At 38.8% G+C, this 23787-nt stretch overlaps 1 protein-coding gene across 1 annotated transcript in view; it reads right to left on the reverse strand.

Annotated features, from left to right (window-relative positions):
- EEFSEC (eukaryotic elongation factor, selenocysteine-tRNA specific) overlaps positions 1-23787 on the reverse strand; it is a 113325-nt gene that overhangs the window by 63922 nt on the left and 25616 nt on the right. The window contains exons 2-4 of the mRNA XM_052678787.1: positions 19308-19515; positions 16426-16522; positions 13607-13771 (exon numbers count right to left, since the gene is read on the reverse strand). Coding sequence (XP_052534747.1) covers positions 13607-13771; positions 16426-16522; positions 19308-19515 — 470 coding nt within the window. The remainder of the gene's footprint in view (positions 1-13606; positions 13772-16425; positions 16523-19307; positions 19516-23787) is intronic.

Here is a 23787-nt window from a genome sequence, read left to right on the forward strand (position 1 = left end):
GTTGTAATGAATTCCAACCTAACCCTCAATAGTAGGTTCCAATTACTGTGCTCAGAGGAAAAGCAGAAATACTGACAAAATATAACAGTTTCACTGATGAACTGGTGAACAATGCTGCAGAAAACCGTACACAGAAAGAAAATCAGCTTCCCACTTATCTTTTTAAGCTTTTTTGGTTCCCAGTATACAAAGGAGTGAACTCTCCTTCTGCACAGAAACACGGTTCAGAAAAGGGGATGCTGCTGTGAGATTTAGTAGTGCTGCTGTATGTTTCTGCAGAAGCATTATTAAACGTAGTGGGCTTTGTGGTTTAATATACATCAGGACAAGTAATTTTTCTACAAGCCTTTGGCTCCATCTGCTGACTTTTAATACTAAAAATAATTGATGAGACTGAAGGCGTTCATACCTTCAAAACACAAAGTCTTCTACGTTTTAGTAAGTGCAGTTCTAAAGGTATAACACAGATTAGCTCAAGTGTTTGGTCCATAAATTTTAGCAGTTCAAAAAGAAACAATGAGGAACCAGCTCTGAAAAGGTACCTGAGCAAGCCCAGGATGCACAAGAGGTAAACGAATGTTTGTTTGGAAGACTGGGATTGGATCTAAGCAACAGGTACATATCTGGATATTTGTGACCAAATCACCCAACAATTAAGTCCAAAAAGAGTAAAGAACTTTACCACAACCATGGTGAAAGCTCACTGCAGACATTTGCTCAACACCTGCCTGGGCTGATTTGGACTTCTCCTGTTTTCATCCAGCCATCTGCTTCACAGAAACTAAAGCTTGCTGTATTTACGAATAAAAATATGATAAATTCCTCTGAAGGTTCAAAAGCCCCAGTACTTGCCTGTTCCAGCACTGATGCATTTTTTATTATTACAGAATTCTGATTGTTATCAGAGTGTTACAAACTCCAGCTAGATAGAATTTCCACACACACACAAAGTACATGAGAAATAGATTTAATATGCTCTTAAATATAGCAGGGAGAAGTCAGACCTAATTGTAACTGGATGAGGGGAGACGGGGGGGGGGGGGGGGTAAAAGCCTTCACAAGCATCAAAAAGAGTGACTTCAACACTACGCATACGAAGTTTCAATACTACATAGACTTTTTATCATTAAATAAAAGTTTCCTGATTAAACATTGAGCTCTGATGGCTGCAAATGGTACCATGTGGTACCAAGGATGACCAGCAGCTATAGAAATCTGCTTTTCCTATTTCAGCCCTAACTGTAACAACAAAAACCAACACTCCCAACCTGTAAGACCTCCTATGCCCTCTGAGGAGTGCTTCCCTCTTCTTATTAGTGATGCAGCCATCTCACACAAAATCCCACTAAACTTGCTAGATGTGGTGAAAGGTTTTATTATATTATTCATGCCTTCTGAGCTCAGCAACCAAAATCTTAATATTTCAGTTTCAGGCAGATTAAACAATAGATAAAACCCAATATTGTTGCTAAAAGGAGAGATGGGAGAGGAGTTAACACAAAATGAAGCTAACTCTATTAAAGCAGAATGTAAACCAAAACCTAAAGCTGACTCTATCACAAAGGAGTGAAGGAAACTCATGTTTATTGCTTTTCCTATATACAGGGATGTATGTGTATACTTTTATATAAATATTTATATAAAATAATATAAAACATATATTTATATACACATATATGAATGTATATACACATAAATATACATACATTAAATCTTTTCTGAAAATATTAGAAGAAAACCCCTCTCACATAGCATACACACCACAGGTACTGCAGTTTCCAACAAGCTTCTTTAATGCTATTAAATTCTTACAGTTTTCCCCACCAGAGCTAGGACTAAAGCTACAGAATCCATTACAAATACCCGTGTTTAAAAACAGGTGAATTAAAAATCTGAATAAATGCTCCCAAGAAACATCCACAGCATATGAAACATTAGGAAGACACAGGAGTCATTTTTACGTGGTCATTTTCAATTATAGACATAGGTCCAACAAGTTCCAGAATGTACCTGTGCTAAGGTTCACTTTGGGAGAATTATCACATCACATACCCAGAGATTTAGACATACCAATGAAAACTCAAAAAGATTGTCACATTTAAACTTAAAAACTAATATTGTTTAAATTTGATTTTCCACATGCCGGGAAATAGAAAGAAAAGCAGCACGCATATTGTAAAGCACTGTGCATAATTATAACAAATTAAATCACATCACTGTATTCTGCTGAAGCTTAGCCACGTCCTGACTGAAGTAAAAAGCACCAGCTGGTGACACTGCAGCTAGATGAAACTGAAGAAAGAAAAGGCCGGTTTAAAACTTCACTGCTGAACTAATCACCTTGCCCAGCAGGGAGAACAACTGAATGCAGAACAGAACGCAGTTCTGATTTGTGGAGTTAACTCAGCACGTCAGATAACTCCGACATCACAGACTTTAACTCAGTCCACCACAGATTGCAAATATCTAATGCCTGTTTTTACAACTGTTTATAATGTATACGTCAGCTGAATTTTCTGCTGTGAATTACACCATAACCAGAAAGCTATGCTTAAATGTTAATGTCTTACTTTTTTTTTTTCCCCTTTTCAATCCGACATAGATGCTTTGCCCATCTCTTCTTATATCTGAACCTTCAAAACATGAGTAATATTAAAGTGCACGCAACCCAATAGAAGAAAATTGGAATTTCCTTTATGAAAAAAATTGATCACGCTTTTGCTTTTTTCTTAATCAAATTAAAACAGAAAGCTTGTATACAGCAGGGGGAACAACCCCAAAACCCAAACTAAAACAGTTCTATCCTATGGATAGAACCCTTGCCTTCACATTCTCATTTCTGTCTTTCAGATAGTGTTGTTACAAAGCTCTTTAGCTTCCTCCCAATATCATCCATCCCTAAAGAAAAAAAAAACAACAACCACAACACAGGAAGCCACACTGATGGAAATATCATTAATTTTTCTGGGAATCCACAAAATGAAAATCGTTCAGCTTTGACATGTTTTAAAGATAATATATAAGCTGAGACAACTGAAGACAACTGTCTTCCTTAAATATTTTCTAACTCATCCCATTAGCTCTAAATGCTTTCTACTATTCCAAAAGCAAATCTGAAGCTTGCAGCAAAGATATTTTTTTCAGAGTGATCTCACAGAAGACCACCATTTATCTGCATACAGTAAAGCACATTTGGATGTAGAAGCCTAATAAATAACACAAGCAACAAGTTTGGGTGGGGACTTAAAGTGAAGAAAAAAGCAGAGATGGCATAGAAGCGGTAAGAAGGACTTAAAAGCAATCGGAGCTTCTCTAATTCCTAACACTTGCTGTAAGGAGGAAGAACAGACATCTTGATTCCTACCATCTTGGACATTTCCATCATTTTCCTTCTATTTAGGTAACCACATGCCTGAGAAATATTAATACATCAGAACAAATTACATTAAACTCCAATCTTATGTAGCATCTCAAGGTCACATTAAGCCTCTTGGGAGGGCTCCAAGCAAAGTAGGACCCCACCACATCAGAGAACTTCCATCACCCATAGGAGATTAAAGACAACACAAGTTACCTAAGGCAAATACAAATAATAGGCTCCTCTAGAGTCCCAGCAATCAAGGAGCATTTCATAACACTGGAATGAAACATAATTGAATACATTCAGTAGAAACAACTGTTTCTCCTCAAACAAGGGCATTGAGTCAACAATAGAAAATCTGAAATAGCAACACCAGTACCTCGTGCAAAGCACTGTTCTTTGTCAATCACTACACACCTTCAGTTCTCTTCTAAAACACAGGGCAAAACAGTTCAGGTTGGGATTTTGTGTTTTAGTATTGTACAAAGACTTGTGTGCTACTTTGCACTTATACTAAATTAGAAGTGTCACGTTGTGCTGATTGAAGAGCAAACTGCATTTATCGTCGCCTTATTGGGCATTTATTTCAATCTTGTATAAAAATTCATATTTTCAGTATTCCTTTTAAAATCCTCTTTTCTGTGGTTCCACTTTTGAGTGTGGTATACCTGCATATTCCTCATTCACTACAGACTTCAAATTATTGTCAAGTAATCTTTACAAGTAGGATCAATGTCTTCTAGACAAAGCAAACGGCACATGAATAATACCCACCTCTCAAAACTGAAATGAGTTTTAATAGCATATTTTCTTCCTAAGCTATCATTTAACTTGTTGCAGTCCCACATACGAGGACACGTAAGACAGAAACAGCTCTTCCAGGAATGATGAGAAGTCTATTGAAATTACTTATATAGTGAATATGATATTAAGAAAAAGCAAATAGAACATACTGATTGAAATGGGAAAAAAAAAACAACAAAACTGTGTGGTCATATGAATATTGATGAAAGAGCAGAGAAACTTCAAAAGGTGCTGAAGGCTCACACTGATCTTAAGCGGAAAAAAAACCCACCAAAACTTTGGCATAATTTTCAGTACTTCTGTCCCTTTTTCACTGAAGAAAAGATATTGATGTCTCCACATGTAACAGGATCCTTATTTCCAATGAATTAATCTGTTCTAATTGCCAATTTCTACTACCTGAACCAAACAAGCAGTAACACCATCTCCAGCATTCCTTGGCAGGATCTGTTACTCACCATGCACATGTATTAAAAAAAAAAATAAAACAAGTTATCTACATAGAAAACAGGTCAACCGCTGGAGCTAAGGATGAACGCTTTCACAGAGGCCTTCCAGGTTATGTCCACGGTTTATGCATTTAAAGATGTACCAGTTACTGTGACTCCTTAAAAAATGTTATTTGACCTTCTCGTGATTCCTGAAGTGTGAAACATTCATATTTGGTTATTTGCGCTTCAGAAGAGGAAGAGAAACCAACCAAGTTTTACAGCACATGCTTTCAAGCTGATCTTTATAACCAAGATCCTGAGAGTTTGTAGTTTTCATTCCAGCAAGCTGCAAATGAAAATCTGTATCTAAGCTTTTGTATCATGTTCATCACAGTACTATCTGGGCAGTGCACATAATTATATTATTCTAGCAGATACTGTAAATATTGGCTTTCTCCAGTATTACTTTTCCTTACAAAGTACATGGACTATTACAATATAGTATTATGAGAATGCCAAAGAGATGTCTTACATTTATTTTCAACAATACACGTTATTGTTACAGGCACAGGACAACAGAATCTGATGAGCTGAACAAATGTTTAAAGAGTAAAGTCAATTCTCATGCAATTTTCACAGGAATAACAGAATATGATTTACTCTTCTGAAGGAGCAGGAAATCTGCAATCTCGGGAAGACAGTACAAGGCAAGAAATCCATAGGACTTCCTATAGTGTAATAACATTTCATGTTACATTTTTGGCTGGGATAGAGTTAATTTTTTTTCATAGAGACTCATATGATGTTGTATTGTGGATTTCTGATGAAAATAGTGGTGATAACAGTGATGGCTCAGTTGCTGCAGAGCAGTGCTTACACAGAGCCAAGGACTTTCCAGCTTCTGAGATTGAAACAACAGCAAGGAGCTGGGAGGGGACACAGCCAGGACAGCTGTCCCAAACTGGCAACAGGGATGTTTCATATCATGTGGCATCATGCTTACTAATAAGAATTGGGTAAAGTAGGACGACAGGGGGACATTTGGAGTGATTGCATCTGATTTCTCAAGAAACCACTATGCATGCCTGCTTACCTGGTGTGGCTGAACACCTGCCTGCCAATGGAAGGAGTGAATTAATCCCTTGATTTGCTTGGACACACAGCTTTATCTCAACCTACGAGTCCTCACATTTATATCTTTCCGATTCTCTCCCCCACCCCACCTGGAGAGAGTGAGCAAGGCTGGGTGGTGCTGAGCTGCGAGCTGGATTCCATCACACTTCATCAAGAAAACACTCTGATGACAGACACGTTTGATTCCTGGGCACTAATTCCCCAGCCCATACTGTTATACCTTTGGGTCAAATCTAGCACAAGTTTACCTTCAAGGGCACTGGTTAAGTAAGATTTTCAATACTCAAATCCACTTTTTTTTTTTGTCACTGTTCAGATCTGATCAGAACTTTATAATACACAGAGCACGATTACTTAACACAGCATTGCTGCATAGCTCTACTTCTTAACAACCTGATCAAATGAGGAATTGTACCGAATATGGATGACCAAGGAAGAACAAAAAGTGACATTCCTTCCTTCAATTCTGGTTACTGATATTTTGCCAAAGCCTCCAGCACTGGAAATTAAAAATTTAAAACATGACAGTTACTCCACGCTTTTAGTAAGTCTACTCCAACTAAAGTTACATTTGCAGCAGGAACTCCAGGTGAAAGCTATGTCTCCCATGCAGGAGGTTACCTTTCCCACCACTACACAAGCATTCCAATAAGACTCCTGCTCGAACAAAGTATGTACATGCATGTGTGGGTCTGTTTTCAATTGAACTGCACAGAGCACAATTCTGCCCGATAAATTAAGAGAAATAAAGTTAATGACCCAGCAGAAGCAATGCTTAAGCAAAGACATATGTAAACAGAACAACCATTCCTTGCTTTAAAAAGTTACTAAAAACTTTAAACAAAAAGGCATTTGGACATTAGTTTGTGATTACTAGCATCATGACCATTAACTTATTTTCAAACTAATCTTGAACTCCAGGGTGCACAAACACCAGAACACAACACCTGATCACTGGACTAGCAACTGTTACACAGGAGACATCCTACAAAGTCCCACAATAAAAGCAGGTTTTTATTAGTTGCATCCCAGACTGAAGGCATCTTAAGGCCCTCCTCCTCCTGTGCACAACTTACAGGACACTGCTTAGAGCACATGCTTTGGACAGCTGCAGGGCTTCTTTTTAACAGAAAATGAAAGACTTCAGTCCTAGGATCAACAGCCGGCATATCCTTTAGAGGAAGTACTGGAACCTACTCGTTCACCACCAGAAACTGCTCTTTATAAAGAAAATAATAGTGTTCACTATTTATTCATGTTTCATCAGACTCCAACTAAGGACAGGTAAGAACCTTGGAACAGCGTTTTTGAACTCGTTTCCATCAACCTTGGTTGGTACTGGTTTCAAACAGAGCAGTGAGAAAAACAATGGGGGGAAAAAAAAAAGGTTTCTTCAAGCAATGGCAAAAGTAGAAAAGATCAGTCATCTTAAAGAACAAACTTAGAGACTGGAAAAGACAACAGTGAAATGCAAATAGGTTGGGAAAAAAAAAGAAAATGAGTATGTGAAGGAAGTTAAAGCAATAAATCTAAATGTCAGGTATCATCTTAAAAGCTGAGACATTCAGTTTTCTTCTTGACTTTGTTCTATGGTCACAAACCTGCATATTTGTTCCATATTTAGCTGAGCTGAAACTGATTCACTCACTCACACGGTATGTAAGAACCTATTCCATTTCTGCAATCGTGGCACTTCTGTATTTGGACACCGAGCTTTTGCCACAGATCCAGAAACTCAATACATGGATAATCCCCAGAAAGATGCAAAATATTGACCAGAGGTGGCACAGCAGCCAGCTGGGCTCATAGCAGTGCACTGTAGTGCCAACATCAACCTCAGGAAAGTTCTACCTGTATAGTTTTCCTTGCAGTCCGTGGGTTTCCTCTATTTTAGTTCAGTTACTTTCCTGCCTAGTATTCCTATAACAGCATTTTTAAGTCTTTTTCTGAGCTTTTTAAAATTTTCATGGACAAATGGGCTACTAAAATTTGAACAGAAGAAACAAAATTTGGTTTACCCAAGAAAACGAGTCACGGTACCCAAGGACAAACGTAAGGTTCATCTACTCAGACACAGCCAAGACAATCCCATATTTTATTCCCATTTTGAATCCCACTGAAGGGAATACCAATTCTACAACAGAAGTCGATCTCTACACTTTCCAACTACTAAGGCAAAATTATCTGTGCAGTAGTAGCATAAGCACCACACTTTAAATCATGTCATCAGTTAGCCACAACCAGTCAACACTGCAGGTATTCTGTAACAAGCAATTAGCATCACAGAAATACTGCAGAACTTATATATCAGAAAGCAGCACTGTTTCCATTAAAGCTGCGCTTTCTTGTGAATCCCAATCATTTACAGACGTTGCAGGTGGACAGATGCAACACGAGTTCATTCCTTTTCAGCTCCATTGGAGGAAGAAACACAAATAACTTCCTGGATAATTTTTCCTTATACATTAGAAGGCATTCTGCAGCCAAACTGTATTTATCTAGACCCTCCACCAAGGAAAACTGTACTGAAAATGGATTTCAGTACTTGAAGAGTTAATTGGCCAACAGTGACCAGGCCACTTTTCTGCCTACAGAGATCACATTAGACACACAAGCTCCAAAAATACAGTGCGTGGTTTGGATTAGCGCTGCTCAGGTTGGCTGCTCTCCCTCTGGCTGCCTTCCCTTCTTCTCTGACAAACTAGACAAATAAACCCCATGACATGCACCCAACTCCTTCTCTGTTATGTCTTATCCCTGGTCCTGAACAGAACATGCCTGACACAAAATCCTGACCTTACTCTCTCATTTTACTATACATGTACTATACTCAATAAAAATCACAGGAGATATGAGCTACTGTACTTCACTATTCAGTAGTTAAAAAATAGAAAGATACAAGTCCCTTTTTAAGCCTTTTCAAAGCCTGAGGTTCATTATGAATGTTTCTTTCACAATTAAAATGCATTCCTTTCTTTTAGGGTGTTGTCTCTTCCCTTTTGTGTGCTGGGTTTTTTTGTTTGTTTAAGTTTAAATAATGATAAACAGCAAAACATTATAAAACTATACATTGAAAATGAGGGAAACTGATCTTTAAAAGAGCTCAGCATCTGCTCTTTCTATTCTCTCAAGAGATCAAGCCAAGAAGATTTGAGAAGTTTTTATTGCCAGATCTAAATTTTATTCCACAGGCACCGGATCAGGTCTTTAATCCTTTACTTAACCACAAAGAACTGTGCTGAGGAGTTTAATTCTTCCAAAACAACTGATAATATCCTTAAACGTCAAAAGAATACTTTCCAATATAAGCCAAATCCCGCATGTTTTGCTTTCAAGTAAATGCCACAGCAGATGCAAAACCAGTAGGATTCACTCTGATCTTTTCTAGGAAAGGGGAAAATCTCCAACAAACACAATCCATGCTTTAGAAGTGCCAGACAATTAAAGAAACAGTTTCGATACTTGTACTGAATTAAATTGCATGTGTAACATTATGTGTATGTTTAATTTATTGATTTAGGATTTGAGATTCTTATATTTTATTACCCACATATTTTAATATGTATTACAAACTGCCTTCTCACCAGGAGGCAATTTTACTAGTTACATTTCATTCTTTCCCCCCAGATACTTGCAGATTTTTCTGAACTTCCCTTCCCCACAGCATTTCAATGAGAAGGAAAGTTGGCTGAGAAGTTTAACAGAACAAAAGTAAGTTATAGCCAAGTTTCAAGGGAAAAAGCAGAGTGGAAATTGAGACATTTCACACCACCAGAAAAACTGTTCCAGAATAGGTTCCCAAGAACAGTGAAATAAAACAATTAGTTTGAAGTAGATCTCACTAACTTTGCATTATTTGACACAATTGCTACATAGTGAACTGCATTCAGTGACAAGGTATTTTTCTATCACAAGCCTCTAGGAAGGGGAATGGAAGAGATTTTACAAACAAGCTACGTCCAAGGCGAGGCTTCTTACCTAGCATCTTAAAGGCCAGTTCTGGCCTCACTGTGTAAGTAAGGAAAATCGCAGAAGCCTCAGAAGAAGCAGGTACAGAAACAGAAGTCACATATATTTAATAGAAAATACAACGACGTCTCCTACTCGCAGTACGAAACGAAAGACAATCGAGATATCATGAACTTTGGATGAGGTATGCTTTGAGGGCTGCAGAATAGAAGATGAAAGTAGTAAACAAATACCTAAAATGTCACCATGAAATGCTACATACGCGCATCTTTGTGATACTATTCAGTGGATTTTGCACCAACCTCAATTTCTGAGATTTAAATACTGAAATGTGTTCTCTGACAAGATTTCAATAGCACAACTCTGATCTTGCAAAAAAAAAAAAAAAAAAAAAAAAGTCCTTAAATACACTGGCATTAGAAGTCCTCTGTGCATTGAGATTTAATAAACAGATGAAGTAAGAACTAGTTTCAGTTAGGCTGAACTAATCATGAGGAAAAAGCTGAATTATCTGTTACAGTTTGAGTAACTATGCTGGTTTCACTACTTGAGTTATTTTATCAGACATGGGAGAACTTCTTTGTTGGTTGGGCCATTAAGCTACAGAATGTCTGCTAGAAAATGGACCAATGTTATTTAGCCAACAAAGAAGCTCGAAAAGATCTTTTCATATCATAGAAGCATATGAAGCCATGAAGCTATTCCAAGTATCACACTTGGAAAATGATACTTCTTACAAGTCCATAAAGTCAGTACAGTCTGACAGCAAACAGGCCCTTGTCAAGACAAGATCTACTACTGGCTTAAACTGATACTCATTCACCACAAGATTTGACTGGAAAACAGAAACGAGTGTCTCATTTTGTTCATACTTGATATCTCAGGTGACCTCTTAAAAGTACATCAAAGTACCAAAACACCTGGATGACAGATCTCCAGCTACAGAGGAGCACTTCATAAACATTCTTGCCACTTTTGAGAGGTAGTACAGCAATGGTGCAAAGATGAGGGACTGTGAAGGTTGCACTCAGCATGAACATTGCTCTTCCTGTTAATGGTAACAGCTCAGTCACACCTAACAGATCAGAAACCTGACATCAAAGACGCACATCTGAGATGCACCTCCGAAGGACAGTCCATGACTGGTGGCCCACAATTTTATGACACAAGAAATAACCTTGTATTCTATTAAGCCAGACACATTATTCAGCTGCAGTGCACAGCAAAAATCTCCAAACGATCCCCTACAGATAGGCACCAATCATTTACCAGTAAACTCAGCTCCTTAGTTGTCAAATCACTCACAAAATTCTGACAAAAGGCATTACAAAATGGCAGCACACTTTATTTCCATCTGTGTTCCAGTGAAGCTGCTAACATTCACATGACATGCAGCCTGGATCAACTTGCAATAACATTAATCACCAATTACATTGAACAGAACAGATGGAAACTTGAATATAAAGTTGAAAGCAAGTTTCTGCTACTTAGAATTCCCAGGACCAACAACAAAAAAAAGTGGTCTCTGTACCTGGCTCCCACATACACGCTTTGTGACTGCTACATACCTATGGCAGCCAATCACACCCAAGACAACATTGAATTAACACTTTCAGGATACTACTAAATGATCAAGATGCGATTCCCTTGCTTTTAAGCAAGCATCCCTACAAACCAACTTCAGCCTATCTCCCTGACTTACACCCATTTACTGTGAACATGCACCCCCAACTCCTCACTTACTTCAATTTGCCCTCTTCTACAGTTTTTCACAACTTCTTGTCGCAATTCTTAGTACCTAATCTGAAACCTCATCTCTTTAAAGCAATACTAGCATATGATCATCTGTTTTATGCAGTCTTCCACTTTTATCGTGCCTATGACTGCACAGTCCAAAACTAGAATCACTAACACTGGGCAGAAAGAAAACTGCATCCCACTCATTTTACATTACCTTTCACACACATTTTTATTCCTTTAAGACAATCAGTAACAACCCAAGTCTCAGGTTTTGTCTCTTTTGCATTTGTTTTGTTGGCTTTCTATGTGGTTCCTGTTCTAAAGCTGCTATTGTTCTTTTCAACTGTAAGGAAGACAAAGATTCTTCCCCCCCCCACTGAAAAGAACTCTTCCCTTTTTCAATTAATGAATGCTACAAAATACACAAAACTCACAAACTACATTCACTAAACAGAGTATACATAACTCAATACTTCCAAATCATGAGGGCCAGATCTATCAGTAAAATAAAATGAATCGGTATTGCAGGAAAAAAAAACCAACAACAATCCTTAATATTTAACTCCAGGAAGTTTCATAAAAGAGAAATAAAAATGTCATAACTTGTTACAGTTTATAAACTGGAAGACTGTAGAGATTGAAAGACCGCTGAAGTAATCTTAATGGACATTCAGAATTCTGCCAACACTATGTTTTTGCTGCAGAAATCCTGGGTTCATGCTCTTCAAGGTGGATTTCAAGCGCTAGTGAGCAAATACTACTAACTCAATCGGATAGTGAACTGTTTGCTGTGTCAAAGCTTTTTGCCAAACACACATATATAATTTTTCTTTTTTTGCTGTATGGATAATCAACCCCAGATGGCAATTTACATAGGCAACAGCATAAAGGAATCTATGCACTGCTGGTGCTCTCAGCCTCAATCAGAGCAAGCACGGGCGCTTGAGAATGTCACTGTTTATTTTTAATTGCTGTGTCCCTCCTTTGTGCAGGTTCAAGCGGTCAAAGATGTCGAAGTCCATTAGTAGAACTGGAAGATGATGCCACTTCATTTGGTGAGAGGGTTCCTCAAATTTAAAAAGCAGATGGTTTGTAATGTCCCTAAATGCCCAGTGGGCACCAGCTGTCAATCTCAGTTACCATAGGGTCAGGGCAAAAAAAGGTCAGAGAGAGTCATAAACCACAATGTGTTGTGAAATGTGCTTCCTCCATTACGTTGTAGGCCTGAGAAAGGTTTGACCTTTCATAGGTATCCTAACCCAACTCTGCACGATGCTAGCAGGGGTAAGTACAACACACAATTCAAACTTACAAAAGTTGCTTCCTTTAACCGTGCCTTGGTTACCTGCACACCATGAACAGTCACATTCACAAACTGCTCATGGCAAAAAAGCAAAATCCTGCTCACCACTATTATCACTCAGATATATGGCACATCTGCTATTTCACACAAGGCAGTGGAAGGATAAGTTCATCTGCAGCAACTGAAAATAACAAACTTTGAGGCAAACTACTAATGCTATGAGAATTAAATGATCTGGCCTTTCTCTGTCAAAGACTCCTTTATCTGCTAACTTAGTCTTTCACTTCTCTAGAAATAAACAACTTACCTGTTGTTACTAAGCCCACTGAAAGACCTCAGCTTTCCACAGGCTCTCTTATAAATCCCAACTACAGAAAGTAGCAGCTCTTCCAGAACATGCTGACATCAGTTAAACTCCCCAGCAAACAAAGAGAATGTGCATCAAGCATTTCAATGCCCTCTTCTTGTCATTTCCTTTACTTGCATACATCTCAGAGAGCGTACCTATTCAGACTCCTTTGCAAACCTTCTCACTGATGCACAAATACAAGTAACCTCACTTAAACCTTGTTCCATCCTTCAGTACATCTCGTCTTGGTAATATGTTTACTTTGCTTTGCTGAAGTTGAGAATCTAACACACTGATTTAAGACAGCCTTCTTTCTTCTTCTTTCAACTATAATAGAGCAGGTGACTTCACTGGCTGCGTTAACTAAAAAAAAATCTCCAAGTCTCTCACTATTATTAGCTCAGATTATATTTGAGTATCAGAAAAATAATGGAATAATTTCAGATTGGAGAACACTCTCTTCTTTGTTGAGCACCTCTTTCTATTAGCAAAATTGAGGGGAGTGAGAGACTCACCTTCAGGGCAGGAATCTCCACATTGTCACCAAGGCTAACAGAGCCAGAGAGAATAGTCCCTGTCATCACCGTGCCTTGACCCTTGATAGAGAAGCAGTGGTCGACTGCCATAAGGAAGTGTCCCGAGGGGTCTCTCGATGGCAGGTAAGCCTGAGACTTCAGGACCTGAATAAAAGATAAAAGCAGAACCATGCCTGGGTGAAAAGTCATGACAGCCATACAGCAAAAGGAAGGCAAGCGGATGATTGATTGAACAGGCTTGCAGCTTTACTGACTTCAAGCATCTCCCAATAAGCTCAGAACGCACCAATGTCAAATTAATTGTGCGTGCCATAGAGGAGATGCACAATTAGCAGCAGGAACAGTTCGATTTTCTGCCTTAGAAAGATTTGGTGCTGCACATTTAGCTTGGTTAGCAAAACTGTGCTGGCAACGAAGTTGCTGCCAAACTCAATATAGACACTGCAGCAAAGTAAATCAAAAAAACAACCCTGTACCCTTGTCTTCCCCCTTCCCACCTGTCCCAAAGTACAGGTTCATAGCCTATTTTGCTACTTCAGCTTTTTTGATTTAGTGCAAATTAACCTATGTAAGGATATTAGTGCCCTATCCCTGCCTCCCTCCCAGAAAAATTATTATATTCAGATAAGTTCTCTAAGTCCACTTCTCTTTCAGATTTATGTTAGCACTTCATGAAGGATCAAGACACTAAGAAAAATAGCTAATTTTTTTTTTTTTTTTAAAACAGAAATTCTCCAAGTTCGGGATTTCTGTTTTGCTGACAAATAACTTTCTTAAAATACATCATCATAGATATCAGACTTTAACAATAAAAGTGCAGTCACATACTAACAATGGTTCAGAGGAGCTGGTTCATCTCTATCTCCAATCACTTTTGATCTTTGCCTCTGTTACAATATTCACATATAAACTTGGCACTGCTTTTAGTGTCTTTTTAGTGTTTTTAAGGTCAAAATCTGTCGGTTAAGTCAGAGTCCTAATAGCAGAACAATGGAGAGGGAACCTCATCAATGAGACAAATGGCAATACTTTGAAGCTCAATGGCAGGACTCCTATGGCGTTTGCCAGCTCTACTAATACCTCCCAATGTTTATTCACAGAAGAGATGACAAGTCTGGAACAATCTGAACCTCTCATCTACCTCAAACAGCACTCCTAAGCATCCTGCCCTTCACTGTATAAGCAACATGTCAAACAACTTACCATATAATCCATTTTTCTGAAAGCCTCAAGAATTATTCTCACAAAAATTAGAAATTCAGCACTGCTAGAACTAATGATACCTCTGAAGCATTAGCTTACTTTAGAACTTTCTCTTGTCTCACGTGCATTTTATATAGTGCTGGTTACACCATTGAACAGCTTTTTCCAGGCTCTATCTCATTTGGTTGCCAGACAAATTTTATCTTTTCCAGAAGCGCAAGGCACACAGTAAACAAGTCACAGCATCACAGAGAAAGATGGTTTCATTCTAAGGGCAGGTAGGGCTGCTCTAGAGAACAGGTTCTACACTTACTAATGCCAGAACCCCCACATATCGTCATGTTCCTACAAATGAAACTTGCCACAGATAATCACTGGTTGTATACCTCAGATGGTTCAAATAGAAACCTCAAATCTTGGTAAGCAGAGTGCTAAGCACTCACAATTGCAATCAAAATTGACAAGCACGTTCCAGAGGAGTTCCTAGCTGCTTTAAATTTGGCAAGCAGTGTTTGTAAACTCATTGGATTTAACTCCTTTGTCCCTCAGCATCCCAATCTAAATATAGATCAGTCACCTCTGCACTTCCTATAGGTCTTTTGGAAGTAAATTAACTATTTGCCAAGTGTTCAAATCATCACTGATGAGTGCCAAAGAAAAGTCCAGAAGGAAATTAATTATTCTAACTGCAGAGGAGCATTTAAATGGAGTTACGAGGCCACACAGAGAATAATGAGAATTAAAACAAAATGCTGACTGCCTCCTCAGGAGTTCAGTTCTGTCTGTCCTCCACAACGAGGCATGGGTTGTTTAGAATAAAGAATCATACACTTAAACCCTCTATCACAGCACTCGTATGAAGGAAGGAGACATTCACCTATGCATGATTTCTGAGTGCATGAATTCAAACTTTGTTGTTTTCCTAACTGTGGTGTGCAGGAAAATGCAATGGCAGATAACCAGCTCTAAATTACCAAAAAAGACTGATGGTCATAACCTAGTTGAAGAACAAAAGTTTTGCTTACTCATCCAAGGCTTGCCAAATACTCCAAAGGGAGGGATCCTTCAGGCAGAGAGCCTTCCCTTGAGGCAGCCAGCCCTTAAATGAGGTTTAGGGAGAAGGTGGAACTGGTTCCACCCTTTCCACTTGCACAGGTGAATTGCTCTCATCTGTGCTCTCAGGTCTGGCTGTGTTCCTTCCTCAGGTGCTCAATCATTGGTTCATTTCATGACTTAGCAATTCCCATACATGGTGTAATTCTAAAATAACACCTAGCAATGATTTGGCAGAACTTTAAAGGAATTTTTATTTATTACTCTTTGTAATTCCTGACAAATTTAAAACATTTCACTATGTGTGACAGTGGCTTCTTAAGACAGCTATTCAAAGAATCTGAAGTTAGAAAAGTAGATCCACTTTTAGGGCACAGATCTGCAACTCCTCCACTCACTGGAAGGAGTGCCTGATGAATTAGGTCCCACCAAACACACATTAAGGCAGTGCTTCTTCAGTCCTAGATACTAATGCAGTGTCGCTCCAAAAGACTTAAAGATGCTGAAGCACATTTTACAGCATTAAGTTCTTCAGCAGGTACCTCAATTAATTCAGAAACACCAAGTGGATTCTCAGACTCTGGAGCCTCCGGTCCACCAGGCTTTGCTGCAACAGCAACAATAGGACACCCAGAGAACCTGAAAGAGAGAAAGACTTTCGCATTAGACCACAGATGTCTCATGTCTGTAAACCACACTGCGAAGGCAAAGCAACTGTCTCAGAATCTAATTCATCTGTTCTTTCCTCTTAGTAAATAATGGACAGTTTTATTTTATTTATTTTAATTACTGGAATTTGTGCTAATGAACTTCACCATGAAATCTTTAACTCTGTTCAACATTAGGCACAGATTCAACTTTTGAGTGACGCTGAAAGCAAGACGTCATTTCTGAACGAAGGACGTGTTACCCGGTTTCATCACAGTGGTTCTGAATTCACTCCAGCTTACCTGGAGACTAACTCACTTTTCAACTTTAATTAGAACAGTTACAGTCTGGCTGTACAGTCATAACCTTCCAAACAGGAGCCAAATGCAAGATAGCACAATATCTACCTGAGTGTGCAGACAGTGTGTAAGGTTTGCAGACAGTGGAAAGGTCCAGTTCTACTGACATGAAAATTGGTAAAAATCTCAAACATGCAAAGCTTCTGAAAAGAGCAGCACAGCTCTTCTCTTGCAATGAATTCTATTCTTCTAGCTTTTCTCTTGCAATGAATTCTATTCTTCAAGCCCTTAAAATTCAGCAGCTGCTTTGTTATTTTTTGAAGTCTGCTGATTGAATTTGGGACATTTGCTCCCCATAGAACACAACCTATAGTTCACACGATCTGATAGCTTGCTTTGCCTACGTTTTGGAAAGAGAAATCAGATTATAAGTCAGGTTATTACTGCATTTTTTCAAAATTCAGGATTAACCATAATGTGGTTAATATACATATATAACAAATATACATATTTCTTAAAGTAATGGAACAATAATCAACAGTAAAAAAAAATTAAAAAAGGCTTGGCTCTGAAAGATGATTCTGATTCAATAGATTCAGACCGAAAGTCGTGAGTGCTGTCAGCCTTGTGATTCCCCTTCACCCCAAATCATAGATTTCATCTCAAAAAGGGAATGAACTGCAGTAAAGAAAAAACACTAAGTTCTGTACGGTGAGCTCCTTTAGTAGCAAAAGAGAATCCAGTATATTTTCTCTGAAGCATCTGGAAACAAAGAGTTAAAAAAACGTGCACTGAAAATTTCTGTGATTAACCACTGAGATTTTCAGAACTCTCATTTTCATGGAAATTCTTTAGGACAACATATTACAATAAATAAAGATTTATGCTGAACCAAATGCCTCCCTCCGTTTCCCCTACGCCAGAATAAACTGAAGTAATCATATACTGACATTGGAGGGACTTCCAAATATGATTAGGACCTACTAAAATTGTCACTCCACAACTTGTCAGCAGTGTTTAGACCCTGTTGAACAAAGACACAAGGTAGCAAATGCAGAACTTACAACTAAATAGAAACTCCATTCATAGGAACAGTTTGCATTTACTTACAGTATCACAAGATAAGGTCAAATTTTCAAACTATGACAAGTTACTTTCCTCTGCCTATAATAATAATCAGCAAGTAAACTAGTCCTGGAAAACACCCTATTGACAAGTGTCTGTGGCCTGAGGCAGCTGTCAGACGGTCTCAGCATGCGCCCTGCTGTTCAAAGTAGTTTAGAAATACAAAAACAGTTACGCGTGTATTTGCAAGTTTAAAGTTGAGTGGAAAAGAGGCTGTCAAGAAACAAAACGTGCCCGACATACAATGCGACAGGCACTCTGCAATCAGCCCAGGGTAGCAAAGCTTTCAAAGCATCATAAAGCACATTTATGTGCTTTATTTTCTCGCAAAAAAGGAATGTTAGTTATGGGAACAATACACAGGAGCATCCGATTAAAGAGCATTTCTAAGATCCAGAGTTCAAATGAATAATTAAAACATTACAACAGACCAGTTCTCTCCATGTGAAAGCACAGATGTTATCAACTGATGTACATCTTTGTTTTAAAAGAGAGATGGCAGAAAGGACCTCACATTTAACGTGTCCCATATTTCAAAAAACTCACTTTCCCTTCAGTTCTGACAGTCTGCTCATTTTCAAGACATACCTGTGGGACTCATCTGTACTTCATTCCCTCAATTCTCAAAACCAAAATGTGACCTCCAAGCTATAAACCTTGGAGTCATAATGTTCCCTCACGACTCTGGACAAAGTAACCTCTGCTTCTATTTGTATAAACCACTAAATTGTGCAACCACTATAAGAGTTTCTGTTTTATCGTCCCACCTCATAACAGCCACGTTTTCAATTGCAAATCTCCCTGCACTTTGTCCATTATTTTCCTCAATTAATTTATGCACAAAGACTGAAACACCAACCCAGCCAGTCACACTGCATTATAGGAAACTTCAGGAACACTGTCAATCAGATTCTTGTCCATACTGATCTGCCCCAGGTAGAAGCTGTCTTTATTTCCCTACTTAGGGCAATTGCATCCTTCCCCCTGGGTTAAGGAAAAGCTCTAACTCTTTCTTTTCATTCGAGCAGAAAAAAAATTCTGGAAAATAACAAAATTTACAAGCTCACAAACTAAGAAAAAGTTCTCCTTCATCCAGCCTTTCTGGCTTTGTTTTATGAAATCTGAATTCAACGCAGTCCTTTAAACTGAAAAGTTTAATCACACTAAGCAATTTTTGTGTACGTACTTCCAAATCCAGGGCTGAGTTTAAATTTCTGGTAATCTTTCCTCTCTTCTCATCTACATCTATGACTCATCCAGCAGGGGCCAGACAGATGAACTCAGAAAAATGCTGAAAGTGAGATGTGGTTAAAGTATTGATGTTACAACTGTTAATGTTACTGTTAGCTTACTTTGTATTTTCCAAGGTCTTCTGCATTTTCTTGGTCATCTTCTCAATGGCACTTTGTCTCTTGGCCTCTGGAAGGAGATCTATTTTGTTCAGAACTACCACCATCTTCTGGCAGGCGATCTGCCCGATCACCAAGCACTCCGCTGACTGCGTCTGCATCCCCTTCGTCACGTCGATGACGAGCATCATCAGATCGATAATCTGGGCACCTGCACAGGAACTCACAGTCAGAACTGCGGCAGCACAAAGAGGCTCGGGATCATTTTCTCAAGTAGCTTCCATAACAACTGCCTGGATATGTACGTGTGCCCAGAATTATGAACAAAGTACAAATTAATGCAAGCATCGAATGCCTGGCTGTGTTTGAAAATAGGACTTGAGGAACGTAAGCCCTTATATACTCCTATCAGATTATAAAAATATTCTAGCCTAGGATTGTTTACATGTTCCCCCCATTAGCAGTGCAAGGACACTACCACTGCATTTAAAAATAAGGGTCTGATTTACTACAAATCAAAGGAAATCCATAAAAGCTTTCAATATGAAGAAGAGCTGATTTAAACCCTTCAATACATCAGTATTCACTTCCAGTTCGTTTCTACATCAGTGAAAAGCATATTTCATATCACAGTCATAAACAGAACAGATTCTTAGATCTGCTCTACCTGAAAGAACTCCTAAATTTCAGGCTACTGTTACCAATTGTGCTCATGGATTATTTTTTAAATATTGTTTTCATGAGCTCTTTAACCTCTGACTGAAGCAACTCGAATTTCATGAATTTAACTTCATTTTCAAGGAGCTTTTGGTGAGCGTTGGGCCTTCCACTAATAGCATTCAGGAACTGTCTCACTCCAGGGAACTCAAATACTCTGAATAACCAAAATGAAGCTGCAACAATTTCAATGTAACAAAGTTTAAGTATGAAGCAAAAAAGGAAACATAAAGCTGAACTATCAGGAAGTTACGTTAGACAAAAAACACCCAACACATTAAGAAATGTAGCAGAAGAAATCATGTCAGACTGCAGCATTTGGAACATAAGTGCTTTTAATATTTGTCTCAAGCTTTTGATCAGAAGAACATGAAATCGATGCGACGGTTCCTTGTTCTTTTGCCCTCTCCAACCCGCTTTATTTTTTTCCCAGTCTTTATAATGGCAGTCACAACAGCTAGCCTTGTTTCTAGTTCCCATGAACTCTTGGGATAGGAAATCATTCTGAGGCTGAAGTGCATGGGTGAACGAGTGGGTGGGAACGACGACAAGAAAAAAGTTATGGTTACAAATGACTATTTTCAACCTACCAAAGCTTTCATCTTGGAATAATGAATGCTAAATGTAAATAACGGATGCCTCAGAGGGCTGGCTGGCTTACGATGACATCTGCAAAGCTCCTGCACAACTTTTCAGCAGCCATTTCAAAAAACTCTCCAAGACAAACTGAAGATAAAGTTTATCTCTTCAAAAGTATTTTTATTTTCATTGTTTCAAGAATGCTATTAATTTAGAACTCGCTTAAATTATAACAGCTCTCAGCAGGGCTGCACGAAAAGGCTGGGATGTTCCACGCCAGGCTGAAGCACAGAGCTGGAGAACAGCAAACAAGGGGAACCAACAGCATGAAAATTGTTCAAGTGGAACAAAACACCAAACAATCAGCATGCACGCACTGCTGTGAGTGTATCCAGCAGGGGTTGGGTTTTTTGTATGTAAAACTTAATGCCTATGTTCTGTATTAAACTACTCCGCATGGTAATTTTTCCTGCACAGACGACACCTTTAAAAATGAAAGGGAATTAGTAACTAAAATCAAACCATGAAGTTAAATAACATTAATACCATAAAAAGACGGCTCATTCGTTCAGTGAAATAACAATATTGCAGCTTAAGTTTTAGCTAAGCCTTATGACTGGTAGGGCACAGCACTCTGTGCTCCGTAATGAAGTCAAAGCAACCAGATCTGATTCTGGTCCTGCAAAGGGAGGCTCGTGTGATGCATTATGTATGGTGCAATATCTCTTCCTTCCAACAGGAGACAAAATCTGCACTGAAGCTGTTACATGCAGTTTCAGTACAAGGGCCCCTTTATCTTGAAACACTAAATTAACTGCTTTGAACACATTTGTTACAAAGCAAATACTTGTAATTGCTGTATTTATGAATCTATTAGTAACACTTGAAAAGAGCGACAAAACTCATCAGCCCTGTTGCTAGAGGGTCAAGAATGTCTACCTTGGGGCATTTCACAGAAAAGAAAAGATGAACACAGGAAAAATAACTGTACAGCCCATGGAAAAACTCCAAAACCACCAGAAAATGCATCAAAACACTCTGCGTGAAAGCATAAAACAGCCAAGGAAACAGCAACATACTCAAACTAGCAAGTATGCAGCTTAGCACAGCTATTGTGAGTTTTGTTTTAGTCTATAACCCATTTCCTTAGTTGCCCTTCATCCATGCATAATAGTTCATTAAACACTCAAAAGTGAAGTAACCCAGGGAGATCAAAACAAAGTATATGGGGATTTGTGGGGGCAAAGTCCCTAATGGTGAACGTTAACCAATCACTGAAAGGAAGGTGACTAAACCACAGCCTCAGCATGCATATAACCTCTCCAGAGCATCAAACATCTCATTCAGAACAGCTTTTCCTTTAGTATGTAAATAATCTTAGGAGATGCCTACAATGTGTTTTATGTAAATTGCAAATATGAAGTTCTCTTTCAGACTATTAAATCAACTTACCACCATGTTGGATTTTGGTCAACAAAAGGAACAGTGCTCCTGAAGAATATTTCTACAGCAGTATTTCTACAGCAGAAGATTGAACTAAGAAAAGCTACAGTAAGAATGGATTATGTAAATGTGTTGTGTATACAGTCTGACTTGGAACGGCCTTTTAACTGAAGCTTAAAAATATTACAGCCATACCAAGTAGAGGCTCCACAACCAAGAAGAACAAAACAAGGTGATGATATCACACCATAAACCTGCACTATCTGACCACAGAAGGCCTGCCATGGGCCCTCTGTGTCAAACAGAACAAAAGGAAGTGAAGCACATTTTCTCTCAAAGCAGGACAGAGTATCATCCTACATTGTCACGATGAGGAACAGTCAATGCTTTCATACTGAGCCCTCAAAGCAGGCAAGCAGGACTGGAAATCAACCTGAATGACGGAGAGACACATGCAAAGGATGAGTCTGCATACAAGGAATCACAGCAGTAAGAAAAACTTCATTGCACTGAAGTAGGTGACATAGAATCTACAATTCAGCTGAATTAAGGTATTCAAACGACCTCTCTGTAGGGAAAAAAAATCAGACACGTGTTTCATCTGTGAAAGTGGTGTTGAAGAGCATTAAGGAAGACAGTTCTCATGAAGTATGATTTCTCACTCAGTTTGAAAACCATCTACCATCAGGGTATCCTTCTTGTGATGACAGCACTCGGCTACAGCCCTGCCAGAAGGAAGTGAAACAAACTAGTTGTCACCAGAAAACACAAGGGAGGAGGAAAGATGGGAATTATATTGCACAATAAGAAGCTAAACCACAGTGGAAAAACAAAGTAAAGAAGTAGATGGTCTGCTGAGTGAAGGAAAACAAACACAAAGATAACACAAACAGAGGGAGTTTGGGTGACTGCCAGATACGGGGACAAGCAACAAGGCTGGCAGCACTGCATCAGAGAACAGCCTGCAAGAGCTGTACCAGTTGGACTCAGGGGCACCAGCACTCATCTATACCACAACACTGACAAGAATCACACAACTAAGAGGTTAACAAAATATTTTCAGAGAAGAGAAAGAAAATGACTACCCTAGCTTTGAATACTCAAGTCCAATCCACTCTGGCTTCTGAATTTTGGGGAATATCTGACAGCGATCATCATCAAGGAAGTTACTCCTTACTGCCACTGCTTGCACATCAAATAGGATCCGTGCTGCCAACGGGACCACAGGCAAGCCCCCACATCAGGCTGCGTTCCTGTCTGGCACAGTGAGCTCCTGAGTAGGCTTTCACAATGTGAATGCCTTATTGTTTCAGAAAGCCAAAACCAAAAAGTATTAAAACCAGATCTGTCATACCGTATTCACAGGGAAACATCACAGGAGTACCCAATCCATAGACTGTACTTTTTATAAACTGCAAAGCACTGTAATTGCTGTGTTTATTTTGGCACAGAATATCACATCTGACATGGCAAATCCCTTTCAGCCTCTGTCATAGAAGCCATAGCAACTCTGCAAGTTCAGGAACTCAAAAACCTTCCTGTTAGTGCAACCTGCTGCACACATCTGTATGTTACCTGTATATTTGAGCTCCAGTATTGAGCTGCACGGAGATGGAGCCCTACAGCACATTCCCAACAAATTAACAAAGGCATTTTTAAGCCTAAGTGATGGGGGGGGCAAAGGGAATAAATAAATACAACACTGTCAATTACCTCCTCTATATGTTCACACTACACCCACATT

Source organism: Tympanuchus pallidicinctus, unplaced genomic scaffold (genome assembly GCF_026119805.1).
Source record: "Tympanuchus pallidicinctus isolate F22 unplaced genomic scaffold, pur_lepc_1.0 scaffold17, whole genome shotgun sequence".
NCBI classification, from domain to species: domain Eukaryota; kingdom Metazoa; phylum Chordata; class Aves; order Galliformes; family Phasianidae; genus Tympanuchus; species Tympanuchus pallidicinctus.